The sequence below is a fragment of the Cricetulus griseus genome, chromosome 5 (assembly GCF_003668045.3).
Source record: "Cricetulus griseus strain 17A/GY chromosome 5, alternate assembly CriGri-PICRH-1.0, whole genome shotgun sequence".
In the NCBI taxonomy this organism is placed as follows: Eukaryota; Metazoa; Chordata; class Mammalia; order Rodentia; family Cricetidae; genus Cricetulus; species Cricetulus griseus.
The window spans coordinates 39088708-39107043 of NC_048598.1; the positions used below are offsets into that span (position 1 = coordinate 39088708).

The following is an 18336-nucleotide window of genomic DNA, read 5'->3' on the forward strand; positions in this document are numbered from 1 at the left end:
TATCAATACTCCCTTCTGCTACCAACTGTGGTGTCCAGGGCTTGTCCCGAGTCCCACAGGCATTCAGATTCAGTGCTTTTCCTTTCACCTTCCCAGTGCCATCGCTTCCATCCTGCGGGCCTGGCTTGACCAGTGTGCAGAGGACTTCCGGGAGCCCCCTCATTTCCCTTGCCTGCAGAAGCTGTTGGAGTATCTCAAAAGAATGATGCCTGGCTCAGACCCAGAGAGGAGAGCACAAAACCTTCTTGAACAGTTTCAAAAGCAGGAAGTGGATTCCGACAGTGAGTACCTGTTTGGTCCCAGGGAAAACCTAGTTTGGGATTCTACAACATGGAGGTTCCCCATTTGTTGGCTGAATAAGAAACTCTGGTACCCTCAGAAAACTGGGGTAGGTGTAAAATTATTGAAGTGTTAACTTCAGAACCTTAAAGTTTTAGAGTGAAAAGAGGGATTTTCAAGACTGGCTCCATGATTTTACAGAGGAGCTAAGCCATTTCCTGGGGTTCCTTCTGTTACCAGGAACAGAATTTCCCTGATTTTTATTTTTTAACTTTCCTTTGTCAACATGGGCCATGCTGACCATGAACTGGCTTCTTATTTTCTGCCTAACGTCTTCTGTCAGATGTAAACCTGTCACAAACAACCACACCACAGGGCTAGCAAGGATTTGAGCCCATTTCCCTCTTCCAAAAGCTTGGAGGAGGTGTTTCTCCTTTGTCCTAGAAGGCATTACTGTAATGTGTCCCTGGCAGCCTAGATTACCAGATTACCGTCATCTACTCTCGCTAGTGGCTGCATCAAAGGAAGTTTCTGAGGCTGTTTTTTCCTATTGGAGGCTGACCTCTAATTTCCAAGGACAAATGCAGGGGCCACCACTGCTGGCCGTAGAGTGTGTTGACTGCCAAGCTCTGAAGAAATTAGTCAAGAGGTTCCAGCAGGCTTCCAGCGTGATGATAAGTCCTTTCGCTGAGGTGCTGGTAACAGTTTCCATGGCAGCTGACCCACTTGGAACTTCTGATGGGCACTTCCTTGAAGTAATGCCTGATTTCCTCCGTGAGGGAAAGGAAATGGGTCCTAACACAGATAAGGGTTGCTACCCCAGAGCCAAAGAAAATACAGGAACTCTAAATTTCACTCAGTACCTGTTGAATGGTTGTATGTACTAGGGACCAGAGAAGGGGAATGCAATTGCATCATTTGGCTCAGATTGCCAAAGGCTTTGTATCTCAGATGACTTCATCTGCCGGGAATGCTTGAATACCCGGGAAGCTCCAGCTGCCAGACCTCAGCTCCCTTTAGGGCCTCTGGCCCAGCTTTGTGCTGGAGTGGAAAATGCTGTTGCTGCTGCTACACTGGAGCCCAGCTCTCCCCACTGGGGCTGCCTCTGGCTGCATGCCTAATTGGGGAACCAGTGGGACCAGTCATTGGTTGTCTCCAGTTAGGGACTGGAGGGCAGAGCTCTTTTGGCAGGCTGAGGAAGGGACTAGGGAGGTGGCCTGACTTCACAAAAACTTTTAGGCAAAGTCCAAGAATGTGCTTAGAGTTTTTACATGCCCCCCAGAGAGAGTCAGGAGCTGGAGCAGTGAAGTCGTAGGCCAGGTCCTAGAGAGAATGGATTATAGTCTTCACAGAGTCACATTTTAGGTGCAAACCAGACTTACAAGTGTTTGAATGAATGAATGAGTGAATGAATGAATGAATGAATGAGTGGGTGAGTGATGTTAGTCCTTACCCTGTGCTCTCCTTAGCTGAGACAGGACAGCCTCTGCATTGTTTTACAGATATTGTGGTACATTGTAGTTGTCGGAAGGGATGGAAGGCTCCTTAGAACCTTTGGTTGGCTCATCAGATTTCTTACTTTTCCACTGAATGAGAAAGTACCAGAGTTGAGCGGAGGGAAAGTACTGGGATCAGGCTCTGGCATCCTGCACAAGGTGGGATTTTAGCTTTTTAATTGGTACGTGCTTATATCCAAGAGGTAGTGCTGCTCTCCCTACTTTTCCAGATAAAACCCAACCCATTCACATCAGAACCTTCAACTCCAAGGTCCTGGGCCAGTCCTGAAACCATAGCCCTGCTGCTAGAGTGGGCACGTAACACACGGTACCTACCAGGGAAAGTGGTATAAGTCTCAGTTGTCTCAAAGGCTGCATCAATTTGATGATGTAAGATGCCTAGCAGCGTCCATTCTGAAGAGAGAAAATGCTTAGAAAATAAACATGCTGCCGAGGGAGCAGTAACACAGAATGGAATTTCTGCCAATATGTCACTGTGTGCGACTAGGATCCCATGCCCCCGCCCCCTCCCCCAGAGCAATGATGGGTTTGACAGGACCTGGAGTGAGAAGCGTGACAGGAATGAGGTTGGAAAACAACTCAGGAACTGAGAGAAGATTCCAGTAAGAGGACTTTCAAGTGATTTTCTTTGAATTCTTCAGGCTGTGACCCTTGTAACTTTTTGATGATTGATGATAATATAGGGCCCCAGTGAATTTAGTTTAAATTTATTTTCACACTTTGTACATACTCTCGGTGTAGCAACTCTGAATGTTTGAGACTGTGGTATATTTTTGCAAGTTCTACAGGTCTCATGTATGTCTCTGATACCCAAATGGCCTGTCCTACCTGCCAAAGCCGGGCCTGCTTCCTGCTCGGTCTTATGGTTTTAAGTGTCCCAACAATCAAGGATTTCGTGGCCTAGTTAGGGTGAAGGTGTTAGCAGGGTTAGTCCCAGAAGTGATGATGGAGTTGGCAGGAACCAAGATGAGGGTGTGTTCAGTTTGGCTTCTACAGTCTTTGCCTAGGCTAACCACTGAATTTCTCAGGGAGAAAGCCTCTGAGTTTAATAAGGGTGGGCACACAGGACTGGACCTCCAATGTGCTCTATTTTGCTTTCATTCATCTTTACCTGTGGTTTTCTGGAGACTTAGCTCTCTTCTTCATGAATGAAAGAAGTGTAGCTTGAGGCCATGAACAAAGCTTTATGTGCCACCCACTTACTGATTGTTTCCCGTTGCGGACAGATGGACTTCTCAACACCAGCTCCTTCAGCCTGGAAGAGGAAGAGGAACTGGAGTGCGGAGCGTCAGCAGAATTCACGAGCTTCTCAGAAGATCTGGTGGCGGAACAGCTGACCTACATGGATGCAGTAGGTCTCTTTCTGTGTCTCAGATGTGCTTCACTTCAAACATGGGGTGGGGACAACACTACTGGCCCAGAGAGGGCAGTGGGCAACACTGGGGAATGTGCTAGATAGAAATCCTGCAAATCTTTGAGAGAGTCTGTGGCTGTAAAGGGAGAGCTAAGATGCTATGTGAATCACTCGTGTGAATAATTCAAGCCCAGATCTTCTTGCAGTCCTGGGTGAAAGTGCATTTTCCTCAGAGCTCAGGTCACAGAGGGAAGTACGAATTCTAATCCTAGTGAAACAGAATCTCCCCTGTTCTGTGCTCATTTCTCTCCCTTCGGACTCATAAATATTTCAAGAGCTGAACTGTTTATTTGGAGGATTGTAAAGGGGTCAAAGCACAGCTTAGGATGGAGTAAGTTCATTGAATCCACATGTGACGGCATCTGCCGCCTGTCTCCACGTGTGCTGCCTGCACGTTTGGATTTTGACTGTTTCTGTGTGCTGTGCACATTTGATCGTGCTAGTCACATTTCAAAGCTTCAAGTTTGCTGGAAAACATAGTTAAAGAATTAGCCGTTGTCATGGTGGTTTTACCCTTCTGCACTTAACTGTGTTCTGTCACTTTTGCCACATATGAAATGGCCAGTGTTTCCATCTAAGGGGAAAGCAAATAAAATATAGAAAGCAGGTCAGATAGTCCATATGGAACACATGCCGGGTGGAAAGCAGATTAGATAGTCGATATGGAACACATGCTGGCCATCTTTCTTTTATACAAACTTACATCTTATATTGAGTTGTACAAACGAGAATCTGGTCTATTCAACTTTTTTTTTTTTTTTTTTTTTTTGGTCATACAACTAATAGAATAAGGGAAAGATGAAAAATATCTTATTTTTATTGCTTTAAGGAAAAAAACCTGAAAAGCAGCCTTTAGGTTCCCAATTCTTCTGTGTAGTTTGTGAGGTTGAATTCCTCCCCACTTCTATTAGCATCTTTTTTCTGCCTTGAAAAATGAGAAAAAGTCTCGGTGGAAGATGTGGCATGTGCTGTGCTATGTGGACTTCTTTCAGGTGGGCCGAGAGCATCTATTTGCGTGGCTCTTGAGTGTCCGGCACACACCATGTGATTTTGAGGCTGAAATAACCATTGCCTTTTTTTTTTTTTTCTCTTTTGATGAGTAACACAGATCTTAATAGAGTTACTTGACTTAATGTGCAAATATGTAAATGAAAATGGCCTTGGTTATTTTCATTTTCTTTCTGTCATTTTTTCTCTCAGTTAAGCAAATTTGAAAGATCATGTGGGGTCCTGGTGTGGTGGCTCATGCCTCTAATTGCAGCACTGGGGAGACAGAAACAGGTGTATCTCTATGAGTTCGAGGGCATTCTGGTCTACATAGTGAGTTCAAGGACAGTCAGGACTAGGTAGAGAGAGCCCATTAAAAAAAAAAAAAACTAAAACAACCAAAACATAAACATGTCAACTCGAAAAATGATTTATCCACTTACAAAACACCAACTTACAGATGTCCTAGGTGAGTGTGTGTCAAGCCTCTGTGTTTTCCTTAATGTCAATTCCTCTTTTGTTTCAGCAACTATTCAAGAAAGTAGTGCCTCACCACTGCCTGGGCTGCATTTGGTCTCAGAGGGATAAAAAGGAAAACAAACATTTGGCTCCTACGATCCGTGCCACCATCTCCCAGTTTAATGCCCTCACCAAATGTGTGGTCAGCACCATCCTGGGGAGCAAAGAACTCAAAACTCAGCAGAGAGCCAAAATCATCGAGAAGTGGATTAACATTGCCCACGTAATTGTCTTATAAAAATTTCTTGTGTTTGGTAGATGGCTTTCCTGAGGCCCTGTGACTTCACACCTGAGTTCTCATATGATTGGGATCTATCACCATGCAGAGAAAGGCACAGTCATTGAGTCATTGTTCTTCTGTTTGTGAGTTCCCAGTGTGTTTGAGTTCCAATATTATATACCGTAGGGATCTAAGAAGCTCAACCACAATTGATTTAGCTGTACAGGAGCCAGACATACTGAAATGACCTCCACCAGTGCAGGAGAGGGGTCAGCAATATGAATGTCATAGATGTGGAAGAGGGAAAAGTTACCTCTGAGTAAGGTGATCAAGGAAGACCGCATGAATGAATTTAGCTTTATCTATCAAACAGTAGGATTTTTAGGTACTTGAATATGAAAGTTTTCTCCTAGGCAAGAAGAAGCTACAGTAAAAATGAAAAAAAAAAAGATTGTGAAATTAGTTGATATATAAATACCCTATTTGTCTATTGTGTTCTGGGCCATGGTTAGCCCTCAACCAAAACAAAACACATTTTGCTTCATGTCCCATTAGATGTATTTTTCAACTAAGTCTGTTTTATAGGGCACAATGCCTGAATCTTTCACATTTTCTTTTATTGTTTTTGATCAAAGAGTAAAGCTGCAAAAGAGAATTTACCTTTTTTTTTTTTTTTTGAGTCTTTAGGATGGCCTGTCACCCACACATGCTAGTGTCTGAAAAAAATGAGCCAAACACAGATGTTGTAAGGAACTTATATCTCTTCTGTTCTAAGTCAAGCTTATTTCTCTATGAAAATAACCACAAAAAGTTTTGAGGGAATTCGACAGTAGCATGGGGTAGCTGTTTCTTAGAATTGTAAGGAGATATTTTTGCCACTACATTTATGTCTCAAAACTAATGGCCTTTATGCCCAAATTCATTGACCTACTTAGACTGCAAAAACCCAGCATCCCTGTGTGTGGCTCAAATAATGACTTTCAGTTGACCTTAAATATAGATTTCGAGTTTATATGATAAAGAAACCGTGGATAACTCAGGGTGTATGCCACACCCCATAGCATGTTTACAAAGCCAGAAATCTTTATCCTTGCTCTTAAAGTGGGCTTTTCCCCAGTGTTGAGTATGTTATGTCTCTTGAAATCATGTAGAATAACTTCATAAAACCCTGAAACTCACAGGTGGTTTTCTGCCAAGATTTATTTTATTCTTCTCTCATTAGTCACAGTTGATTTCTATTGAAAAAGTTGGAAAAATGATATTAATTTTACATGTAGAAATGATTTCTGACCTAATATGGGTGTGTATTCTTGGCCTGATTTCTGTGCTGCATTTTTTGGTTTTGCATTGCATCTTTTGGAATATGCCTCCTTTTTAAAAAACATGACTGGATGCTTCATGTGTTCCCTTAAGCCCTTAGCCTCAGCCTGTTACTGAATAATGCGTTCCATATGTTTACTACAATGGATATGATATATCAGGGCCTGGGTGTCTTTATTTATTGCAAGTTTTCTGATTTTTAGAACATAATTTTGGGATGCTGAACCTTTGTTGAACCATGCTGTCAGAGTGTGGTTTCCAGACAGCAGCAGCTCTGCCCTCTCCCTCCCTCCCCTTCTTCCCTCTCTCCTCTTCCCTCCTTCCCTTCTTCCCTTTCTCCCTTCTCCTTTCTGTCTTTCTTATCTTTTTCTTTCTCTCTCTGTCCCTCACTTCTTTTATCTCACCTTCTTCCCCCCATTCCCCCTCCCTCTCTCCCTGCTTCCCTTCCTCTCTTTCTTTCTTTTTTTCTTTTTAAATAAAGGGGACATCAGGACATTTTAAAACACTGGGCATGACTTTTATACAATACATTGAAATTTACTCTGAAGAAAACCTTTGAGGGTTTGGTTGGCATGAAAGATTTTGTCACTCTAAATTAGAGAATTTTGTTTTTCCTCCATAGTGCAGACCAACATTACTTAGCAAAATGATTCTTGAAGCAATTTACACTTCCACCCAACCACCCTGGCGTGTCTTGCCTGGGGTGTTCTGCATGAAGTCAAACATGTACTCATCAGTGTACTCAATTGTAAAACCTGGATACAGTGCACTCCTGTGTACTTGTATGTAAAGTTCCTCCTCTGACATTTACACAATGTGGTCACCCCCCAGGCCAGCCAGCAATGAGACTGTTTTCCTGTTTTACAGGCCCTGTTATTCTATAGGGGTTTTTTGGCCTCCAGGGTTGTTGACTGCTCACACATGGGCTTGGCCTCTTATGTTAGGATTCATTTAAGAAAGGAGCCCCTCTCCTTACCCAGAAAACGACACCCAGGATCTTTGCTGCTCTCTTTCTGTTTTGTTTTTAAAACACTGCCAAAATGAATCTTATTTTAAAAGCCCAAGTTATTTTGGAAGCATTGAAGCACCAAGGTGTTTCTGAATGTTTACAATTGTGGGACAAGCCAATTTGAAACCAAATGAATGTGTATAAAAATATTCCCCCTTGGTTAAGAGCATGAAAGCCGAAGTTCAACTTGTGAATTTTTATTGCCAAGTTATGTACACCTCCCAGGGCAGGAGCTCTTTGTACCATCTGAACTTTCAGTGGCTGCTGCCCAGCTGCCCCAGGAAGCTGCGGGGCACAGTGATTCTCTGCATGTATTTTTAAGGCATCCTTATTCTTTTTGCAGACGAAAGTTGTGTTCTCTAGCACAGCCATGTATGCTTGCCTCGTCGAGTTGTTTTTACTGGGAGAGCTGGCGACTGTAAAACTGTAACAACAACGCAAAAATATATCAGGGGGAGGGGGAAAGACAAGCTTACGTTGCCAAAATCTATAAAGTGTTTTGGTGACTGGGGCGGGAGGAAGGAGCCACTTTTTGATGTTCAGTATTTATACAGCTGCCTATTTAGTGGTAAGAATTCATAGCAGCTGTAATACCTCTAACACAGGAAACCAGCAACCCACTGTAATACTGATATTTAAATGCCTTTTATGTCTCCATCACTCCCTGTACAGGAATGTAGAATCCTGAAGAATTTTTCCTCCTTGAGGGCCATCGTTTCCGCACTGCAGTCCAATTCCATCTATCGGTTGAAAAAGGCTTGGGCTGCCGTCCCAAAGTGAGTTCCCCAGTGCCAGCTCAGTTTTTCTCTGGTCGGGTGATCGGTTGCTGCTTCCGTACTATGGGTGCTTACTGTCAGAACATACATTATGTGACAAGAGAAACATACTTGAAACCCTGTGTGTGTTCCAGGAAGGGTGCATTCATGGATTTCAAGGGAGGGCTGCAGCAGGTTCACACTGATTCTTGGTGTGTGCCAGAGCCGTGATTACAAATCTTGGGGATGTTTTGAAGGGTGTGCTTAGCATCTGGATCTTGAGGGACAAGGTTGTGGAATGATGAGGTTGGGCAGTTCACATGACTTCTGGTTATTTTTCGGCCCCATTCCAAAGCCCTAAGCTCTTGCAGGATGTGAGGGACAACGTGTGCATTTAGGACCTTAGTTCCTCATGGTCAATAGGAAGCGACTGTGTCCACTTCTGCTTCAGCATATAAAAAGCTGTTTTAGGTGAGGGGCTCCTTTCAAGGTGCCGGACTGTGATTATCAACTACTAACATCCTGTGTTGTGTTCCCTTCCTACTTCTTCATCCAATCTTTGGAATAACTGGTAACACAGTGTGATCTTATTCTGTCACCATTCCACTTCTGGAACTTGGATTATGGACCAGAGACTTTTTTTTTCTTTTACAAAGGAAGAGACAGTTTGTTTCCACATTAGTTCAAATTTAGAGGGTGTCTTAGAGTTTCTACTGCTATGATAAAAACACCATGACCAAAAGCAACTTGGGGAGGAAAGGGTTTATTTCACCATTCAGTTTACAAGTCCAGGGGAAGTCAGGGCAGGAACCCGGAGGCAGGAACTGATGCAGAAGCCATGGAGGAATGCTGCTTACTGTCTTGCTCAGCCTTCTTTCTTGTCTGGGATGACCTGTCTGAGATGGTACCATCCACAGTGAGCTGGGTGCTTCCATATCTGTCATCAATCAAGAAAATGCCCCCACAGACTTGCCTACAGGCCAATTCTGTGGGGGCATTTTCTTGATTACCATCCCTTCTTCCCAGAATACCCTTGCTTGTGTCAAGTTGACATGAAGACCAGGCAGCCCTGCCTTGTGTCATGGGTACCAGCTGGGCTAGCTCCATCCAGACCTTCCCAGGCTTGGATTAGTGAGGCTGTCAAGACGCATCAGAAAGAGTGTGGGAACTTCCTATCTTCTCTGTCTGCAGCATAGTCAGTGTGGAGTAGGAGGGAAGTCAATGGACTCTCTAGCTATAGCTGCCCTAAGTTTGTGCTCAGGCTGCAAGCCCTAGATGCTTAGTTCCATCATCAGCCAGAATTGGTTAAATCCTAAGGGACTGATACTGTTTGTGCTAATGACTTGTCCGGTCACTGCTTCAAAATACCTGAGCAAAGCAACTTAAGGAAGAAAGTGTTTATTTTGGTTTACAGTTCGGGGTTGGGGGGGGGGCGGATATAGTAGGTGTGGCAGTAGGAGCAGGAAGTGATTGGTCACATAGTATCTTCAGTTGGAAAGCAAGCAATGAATGCTTGTTATGAACTTACTGTTTCCTTTTTGTTCAGCTCAGGACTCCAGGGTGTGAGATGGATGGCCCACATTTAGGGTGGTATCATGGTTACTGGGCTATTACTGTGAAGACCAAAGCAATTTATGAAGGAAAGCATTTAAATAGGGGCTTGCTTGCAGTTTCAGAGGATTAGTCCACAGCCATCATGTCAGGAATCATGGTGGCAGGCATGTGTGGCTCTGGAGCAATAGCTAAGAGCTTCCATCTTGATCCAGAGACGGGAGAGGGGAGACTGAATCTGGCATGGAATCCAAAACCTCCAGTACCACCCCTGGTGACACACCTCCTCCCATAAGGTCACATTGCTAACCCTTCCCACACACTTCTGCCAACTGGGGACCAATTCAAACATATGAGCCTATAGAGGTCATTCTGGTTCAAACCACCACAGATGGGGTTTTCTACCTCAACCATATCTAGATTTTTTTTTAAAGAAATATACCCAGAGATATATTTCCATGGTGATTCTAATCACTGTCGTGCTATTCAACCCTGTAAGAGGCCCACCCATATCAACGAACCAGAGCATCATAAAGTTTATACTGGAAAATGGGTGCCAGAGGACGCAAGTTTACAGATGAGATGAGAAGCCACTTTTATTGGTTAGCTAATTCTTTAATGCTTCAAAGAAAGAATTAATGAATGATAGTAGTCCCGGCACACGGAAGGAGGAGGAGGCAGGTGGATCTCTGTGAGTTGGATGCCAGACTGATCCTTATAGTAAGTTCTAGGCTAGCCAGGGCTACATAATGAGGCCTCATCTTAGAAAACAAATCTTAATATGCTTTGAGTTACAGAGCCATAGAAGCTACAACCATCCGGACTACAAAATTCCGGCTGTGTTTATGATAGCATTATCTGTCAAGAGCAACAATGGAAGCTTGGATTTTCGAGTCCACTGCACTTTTCTTGACTACCACTCTTGCTTTTCTTCCTCCCTCTCCCTTTTTACTCTTTTCAGTAGTGCCTGTCACTCTGTATGAGAGAGATTAGTTGATTCATTTTCCTCTGAACATACGTTTAATGACGATATCGGTCCTAAAGAATCATTAGTTGGCAGTTCCTGGTAAAGCAGGAGGGGAAAATCAGAAGCCTATGTCCTCCACACCTGGGCATTAGCTTCCCTTCCCCTCATTACTAGTCAACATAAACAAAGGAATGGTCAGATATTAAAATCCAGCCTTGCCTGACTTAGTGAAAGATAATCCAGCTTTCATTAGTGATTGACTAGTTCATCACTATGGAAAGTTGCCTAGCTATCCCAGGATTTCTTTTGCAGCAGGTCTGAGTTCTTAAACTACAAGTTAAAAAAACTAGTGCACATGGGATGCTGTTCACTAGAGATGGCTGAATGGTTAAGAGCACTGAACATTCTTGTAGAGGACTCAAGTTCAGCTCCCAGTCACAGTCATCTGTAACTTTAATTCCAGAAGACCAGATGCACTAACACACCTCTCACACAGACACACATAAACTCGAAATGAAAGTAATATAAATAAACCTTTAAAATAAGTCTATAGTACATGTGGCTGAGGTTCTTGGTAAAGAGAAGATCCATTCTTTCAGCTGGCTTTTAAAACAACTTTTCAAAAACAGATGAAAAATCTCAAAACTGACATGTGTGGACATGTGTGATTGGTTGTCTGGTTGTCTGGTTGGCTTACATTTTAGAAAGGTTGCCATAGAATATCACTGAAGCCCTTTCTATATTAGTGTTATGTATTCTCCATGGCTAAATTCAGGGAGGTGGAGTCAAGATATCTTAATTACTAACCACCTTTACCATAATCCCTTACATTGCTAGCTTTCAGTAGACAGAGGTAGTTACCTACTTGTTTCTTTCTACTGAAATACTTGCATAATTAAGTTCTTAATTGTTTTATCCAAAACAGAAATAGCTTTCATGGTTTGGTTGCACAAATAATATTATATTCATTATAATGCAAACAAGCCTTCATAGTGGACTTTTTATGGTAATGAAGATGTTCTACACATGGGGATTTGGCTGCTAGTCATTTGTGGCCTTCAGAGTCATCCATTTGGTGGCTGTGGAGAAAGGTGTACACAGACAAGTGGGGTGCTCTTCGGGGGCAATGCAGGGGGAGTGACATGAGCCTCACAGGTGCTTTACATGCGTCATGTTTCAGTGGTTTTCCTATGTACAGACAAGATAATTGAAACATAGCAAAGTTAGGCAACTTGTCCAAGATCACCAAGGAAGTAGGCTTGAGCCCATCCCCCATGGCTATAGAACCCATCATGGTTCTACCAGTCCACTCTGACTCTGAGAATAAAAATATGGGCCCAGGATTCAGAACATTTGGGTTCTGTATCTGCAACTCTCAGCAGTTACTAGTGAGAACTAGGGCAAACTCTTGGCCATGGCATCTTCCTGTCTAAACTTAGGGGTCAACTTCTGGAGGACTCTCTATGTATTTTTGGGATAAATGTTTTTTAAACTTACTTAAGGGAACATCTCTCTAGAACTTGATGCTTTAAGTAAATCATCATTTTTAAAAAATTAAATATGAATGACTTAGCACATTTCCTCCTTTCATTTGGGAATCCCTGTTCATCTTTTACAAAAGCTATCCACATGAGGACACTCATTAGCCCCATTTGTGTTTACATTTCCCACCAATCCTGAGGTCCAGTCTTTCATGGGAATACATACTGAAGACAGCTAAACTTTAGATGCCAGATTTTTGCTATCTGTTGTTTACTTTTTCTTCGTCCTTGTTCATAGAGACCGGATGCTGATGTTTGAAGAACTTTCAGATATCTTCTCTGATCATAATAACCATCTAACCAGTCGGGAACTACTCATGAAGGTGAGGATCCCGGGCAGCTCTGAGGTGGCTCTGGGAAGAGTAGATTGAAAGCTATTTACAGTCCTTCAGTCTCCCAGGGAAGCAGAATTTTTATCTTATATGTAATCTAGGAAACTTGGGACTGAGAGAATTCAAAGCCCAACTGAGCTTTCTCCTTCCATCCTTTCCTGCTTCCCACCCACACAATTGAATCAAAACTGGGGTTCATGTGCAGCCACTCAGTGCTAGCAGTTGGATGAATGAGAGCCCCTGGAATATTCTTTCTCAGCAAAGTGGCTCTTAGAATGACAGAGGCAAGCCTGCAATTCCACATCCTTTTTTTTTTTTTTTTTGACCAAATTGCACAATGTTTTTCAGTCAGCAATGTTTATTGAACACTAGATAAGTGGTGACTCCTGAACTGCCTGCTAGGCAAAGGGATAGCTTGGCTCATTATATGTCTTTAGAAATGTGTTCAGTGCCTTGTATTATAAAACGTTGAATTTGCCGGGTGGTGGTGGCACACGCCTTTAATCCCAGCACTAGGGAGGCAGAGGCAGGCAGATCTCTGTGAGTTGGAGACCAGCCTGGTCTACAAGAGCTAGTTCCAGGACAGCCTCCAAAGCCACAGAGAAACCCTGTCTCGAAAAACCAAAAATAAATAAATAAGAAATAAAACGTTGAATTTGTCTTTAGAAATATGATGATTTATAACACAGCCTCTGTGTCTAGGAGTTCACCTGTAGTTGAGGACTGTGGACACTACACAATAATTACTCACAAAATAACAAATAACTTCATGCACACTCAGTGGGGTGTTAATATAGGCCAGTTATTCTCTTCACAGCTTCCTACCATCTAAATTTTGTCATCATTATTTTGTAGATAGCCAAGACCCACAGATAGATGTATCCATGACCCTGATTCCTAAGTTTGTACACCTAACATGTAGTATAGCTGAATTGTGAATCCATCTTAGGGACAATCAAAGATCTGCGTTTCATTTCGTGATGTCTGATACAGTGCCTTGTGTGAGGCACACACACAGAAACTTTGGTTTGACTGCATGGATTAGTGGACTTGTCATTCACATAATTTTCTATTTTTCCTGCTCTGGTCCCTTCTTGGAGTAGATGATCTAGATGGGCAGTTGATGCTGAAGTCTGACTTTGGCTTTGGACTACCCGATTAACTGCACACTAAACAATGATTCATGTGATTGTGTTACTTCTTGTTTCATGTCTTTCTGGATTCGCAGACTTTAAATGGAAACCCATCTGGCTGGAAGGACATGGCTTAGTGGCCTCCCAGTCTGCAGCACAGAGCTAGACTAACTGGAGCCACACATTGAAATCCCAATAGCCCTGAATCATCCTTCTAAGGCAGATAAATTGAATTGTGTGCAGTTCATTGCCTGGTGACAGTCTTCTGGCTGAAACCTTAGATGCAGGCTATATCTGGACATTAAAGATCCCATAAACCTTTCTCAGATGGAGACATCCACCTCGGTACTGTAAGTTAAATGTCATATAAGGCTCCAATCCCAATGAACTGCAAAACTTGGCGATGAGTTCAGGTGGCCTGTACATTGTCATGAATGCTGGTGGAATGCTTCGGGCCGGCCGTATGTGTGTGTGGATCGCTTTCCCATCATCTCTGTTGATCATTATTCACATGAAGTGTATAGTTCTGGGTGTAACTTCTCAACACAGCTGTAAATAATGAGATCAAGGTACTTAAGATCTCAAACTAAGCACTAAGAAAAACTACTGGGCCCTGTTTCTAATATGTTATTCCTAGACTCTGATTTATAGTTGGGTAATCTTAGTTTAAAATGACCTATCTTCTACTTCTGGGTGGATGTAATATGTCACTTCTCTAATATTATGGCCCAGACAACATAATATCTAGTAAACATTTGTGGTTTTCCTTCTAACTATTGAGAAAGTATTTTTTCATTTCTTTTCAAAGACTGTCTTAAATTTACGATTTCTTAAGCCTTATGATTTCTGAAACTTAGAATAATTACAGATCATTGAATCTATAGATTTGAAAACAACAGAAAGCAGGATACCACCAAATTGTGGTTCTTGTGCCTCTCGGATGATAATTATCCCCAGTTGCTTTAATATGAACAACTTCTAGAAACCTCCAGGAGTCTGGCTTTACAATGTGTTCATATCAAGGTTAGAGCAAGAGGCCATTCACCCTGCAAACACCCATTCAAACCACAGTTTCTGGTAGCTTCTGAACCACAATGTCACCATCATATCTTAAAACTGAGCCAGGACCCAGCTGACAAAGTCATTGGAAACCTAGCATTAAGTTTCTCTGAGGCACTGGAACAGCATGAAGGCAGCTGGAGTCTGCAAAAGTAGAGATAAAGGAAAGGGGAGAAACTTACACTAGGGAGGAGGTCAGAGTTGCAGAGGGCAGGGGAGCGAGGATCCGTGTGAGAGGTTGGAGGAAGCACAAGGAGAAAGTTGAAATTCACTGACATAGAGGTGAGAACTGAAGTCACTTCAGATGATACAAGTCTGTTGGAAAACAAGATGACTTGGGAAGAGAGAAGAGTAGCCAAGAGTGTGAGTGTGAGCCATGAAGGAAGCAGGAGGAAAGACCCAGAGTGCTGCATTACAGGAGTCCACAGATGGCTTGATGGAAGTTAAGAGGTGGTAGGATGGCTATGTAAAGAATTTCAGGCCAAGGGAGGAAATAAGTGCAAATACTGGATATGACAATCGAATGGATTTCCAGTTGACATTCCCTGGGAAAATCAAGCAATGACCAGTTGACTCTTTTTTTTTTTTTTTTTTTGGTCCTTTTTATTTAAATATCATCCTACTGTGTGATCCATACTAACCTTGAATTCATGGTGTGTCCCAGGCTGGCCTTGAACTCATGATCCTCCTGTTTTGACCTTCCAAGTGTTCAGGTTACAGGAGTGCACTGCTCATGGCTGACTCATCAGTTTTGTGGTAATGCTGCAGCAGGGATGGACTCTCATTTTCAGGAAGCCACCAAGTTATGAAGTCAACAATTCTTGCTCCTCATCTCTGATCTTTTTCTCTCCTGCTCACAGGAGGGAGTGTTCAGTGCTCCTTAAGATCCCTCTGTTGTTTTATGATTCTCAGGTTTAACTTTTTAGAAGGCCTTATTAAGAATTTTAGATAAGGAGGGCATGGTGGAATTAATACACTTTTAGTCCCAGCACTTGGGAGACAGAGGCAAGTGACTCTGTGTGAGGCCAGTCTGTTCCATAGCAGCAGAATTGATTTCTCACTCCAAACTAGGGCTTAAGGATCTGGGAGCTCTCATCACCACCTGGTATGAGTCCCTAGGAAAAGCTGTGTGGACCGCCATTAGATGCTAGCTCTCACTCTTACCATCTGTAAGAGGGACCACTGAGATGGATCCTGTTCCCCGGTGGCATGCCCCAGATAGGGTCACAGCTGGTAAATGATAGAATATGTATTTATGCCTTGGCACTATCAGTCAGGCTCTGACACTGAGAAAGATTCAGTGTAGTTGTACGGTAGTTGTACGGTAATATAAGGTCACATGCTTATAACGCAATAAACCCTGGAGCAACTGACTAAGGAAAAACTAATATAGAGGTTACACTGAATTGCAAAATCGCCTTCCATTCATGCAGTTCCTGGAAAATGAGAACTTAACAAGACCCTGAAACCACACAACTGAAACTATGTGCAGTCAGCAAATGCATGGTTAGTTGTTACGTAGAAGCTCGGTTCTTGTGCCAGGCAGCAGGCAGGGAAGATGGGTGGCCATCTGTCCTCAGACCTTAAGAAGGGTAGACTTGTAAGAGTTCCAAACTGGAGAGACATCTTAGGAGGACTAAGGGAACCCTGCAAATGGCTTGCCTTTCATTAATGGGGATGTACCCCAACACACCCTGGACTTCCTCAAAATCTTGCTGTGCAAAGGTTTCATTTAGCTAAGAAGTACCACACAGTCCCCTTTCTTCATAGGATGCTGGCACATTCATTCCAGGCCAAGATAAAGAAGCCATAAAATGTGCAGGAAGAGAGCTTCATTTCTAAGACATAGGATTACTTGGCATGAAACCCGGGGTGTATAAAAAATGTCTCCCATTTTAGGAATCACCTACCTTGTGTTGATGATAGATTTTCTCGTGAAATTAGGGACCCTGCTTTTACAGAGTGGGGGAAGTAGTAGTATAATCCTAAACCACCAAGTGCAGAGACTAGTCTGTAGCAAGGTCCCCAACCACAGCCTTATAACACAGTCTGAGGGCCTTCAGGAAGCCTCTTCATTTGCATGGCATCTTGAGACACAGGAAGAGATTATATTCTAGAACCTAGATTTCCTTCTCTTCTGATTGGCACCCTCCATGACTCTCCTCTGTGTATGTTCTGTTTCTTAGGAAGGAACTTCAAAATTTGCAAACCTGGACAGCAGTGTGAAAGAAAACCAGAAGCGGACTCAGAGGCGGCTGCAGCTGCAGAAGGATATGGTATGTCTGCCCCTGTTCTCTGGCAGGAGAGCGGCCCTGTATACTTGGCTAGGCAGCTGGCATATGGCCCCAGCATCTTCCTTCTGCAGGGCATCCACACTTGTCAAAGGTCTCTCTCATCTTTGACTTAACCTGGGAAGTTTTTAGCAAAAGTGTTAGAGCCTGTGAGAAATGAATACCAAGAGCTGCACATTTCAGACTTCCACCCCCCACACCAAATGATGAAGGAAAGTATCCGGTGGGCATATCTCCATCCCTCTCACCGTCCCTTCCACCCACGTTTACACTTGCTTGCTGTTACCACTTTGGTCAGAAGCCTCCTAGGCTTTCTGCCTACATTGGCTTTGGGTATGTAATGGCCCAAAAAGAAAAGATGTCTCCTGCTAGAAGGATTTGGTCCTTGTATTTGGAGATCATCATTTCCTTTGTTCCCAAGCTCCCCAATCATTGCCTAGCTCTGTTTACTAACTCTGGGGCCTAACGGGACCTAGTTCAGTTCTCTGAGAATACCAGGCCTCCTTCCTGAGGGCAGAAGGATAGTTGTTATCATCTTTGGCTCCATCCTTAAATCCCCAGCTTCTAGCAGAGGGTGTGGGGACAGGAAAATTAGACAGATGAATATTTTCAACCTGGCCTGTCAAGAACTTTCCTTAGGGCTGGACATAAATTAGCAATATTTTTGAGGGTTAGAACTCTTGTGTAACCTAAGGCTGATCAGACTCAAAAGTGTTTCATATTTTTTGTTGTTCAAAGACAGTTAAAAATAGCTGCTACTGAGGGAGGGGTAGAGATTATTTTAGTTCAGGATAAGACCTTGTACACACAATGGGGAAAGACAAACTAAGCTACCGCTGACAGTACATTTCTGAAGGACAAAGTCCTGCATGGTGTGAACTGGCTGAGGACACAGCCTGCCTCACGCCAAGTGGCCTTGTCTTGCCCTGGCTCAGACTCTGTTCCTGCCACAGTTTCCCTAAGTACCTGCATATATGAGAAGGTGTCTGTGCCCTGCCTACCATTTCTTTCCCCTGAAGAATGCATGTGCCTCAGTGGCCTTGTGGAGAACAGACAGTTTCAAAGGAGACTTGGTGGGATGAAAGTTAAAACCTTTACTCATTTCTTCTCACTTTTAACATTGTAATGGTGGTGTAACAGGCAATCCTAAGAAATGTACACTAATGGAAGCCTGTCAATTAAAACCCAGACTTCACTTGGAATTCACTGCTCTCTGACCTAGGACCCAGTCCAGAATACCAGCAACACTTCGCTGTCATGATTTCTAATCACTTCTGGTCCATGGCAGCTTCAAAGTCTTAACTTGTTTGTCATGACCTCGACAGTCATCAGGAGTATCACCCAGGAGTCCTGTAGAATTCTCCACAGTCTGAGTTTGTCTTTGTTTGTCTAATGATTAAACTGAGGTCACACCTGTTCGGAAAGAATTTCACAGAGATGAA

The 18336-nt window shown here is 43.1% G+C and overlaps 1 protein-coding gene across 4 annotated transcripts in view; it reads left to right on the top strand.

Moving 5' to 3' along the window:
• Positions 1-18336, top strand: part of Rgl1 (ral guanine nucleotide dissociation stimulator like 1) — a 253143-nt gene that overhangs the window by 215095 nt on the left and 19712 nt on the right. For all 4 annotated transcript variants that reach the window (XM_027417374.2, XM_035445701.1, XM_027417375.1 and 1 more), the window contains 6 exons: positions 97-281; positions 3023-3147; positions 4724-4939; positions 7938-8041; positions 12318-12402; positions 16790-16879. In XM_027417374.2, the coding sequence (XP_027273175.1) occupies positions 97-281; positions 3023-3147; positions 4724-4939; positions 7938-8041; positions 12318-12402; positions 16790-16879 (805 nt within the window). The remainder of the gene's footprint in view (positions 1-96; positions 282-3022; positions 3148-4723; positions 4940-7937; positions 8042-12317; positions 12403-16789; positions 16880-18336) is intronic.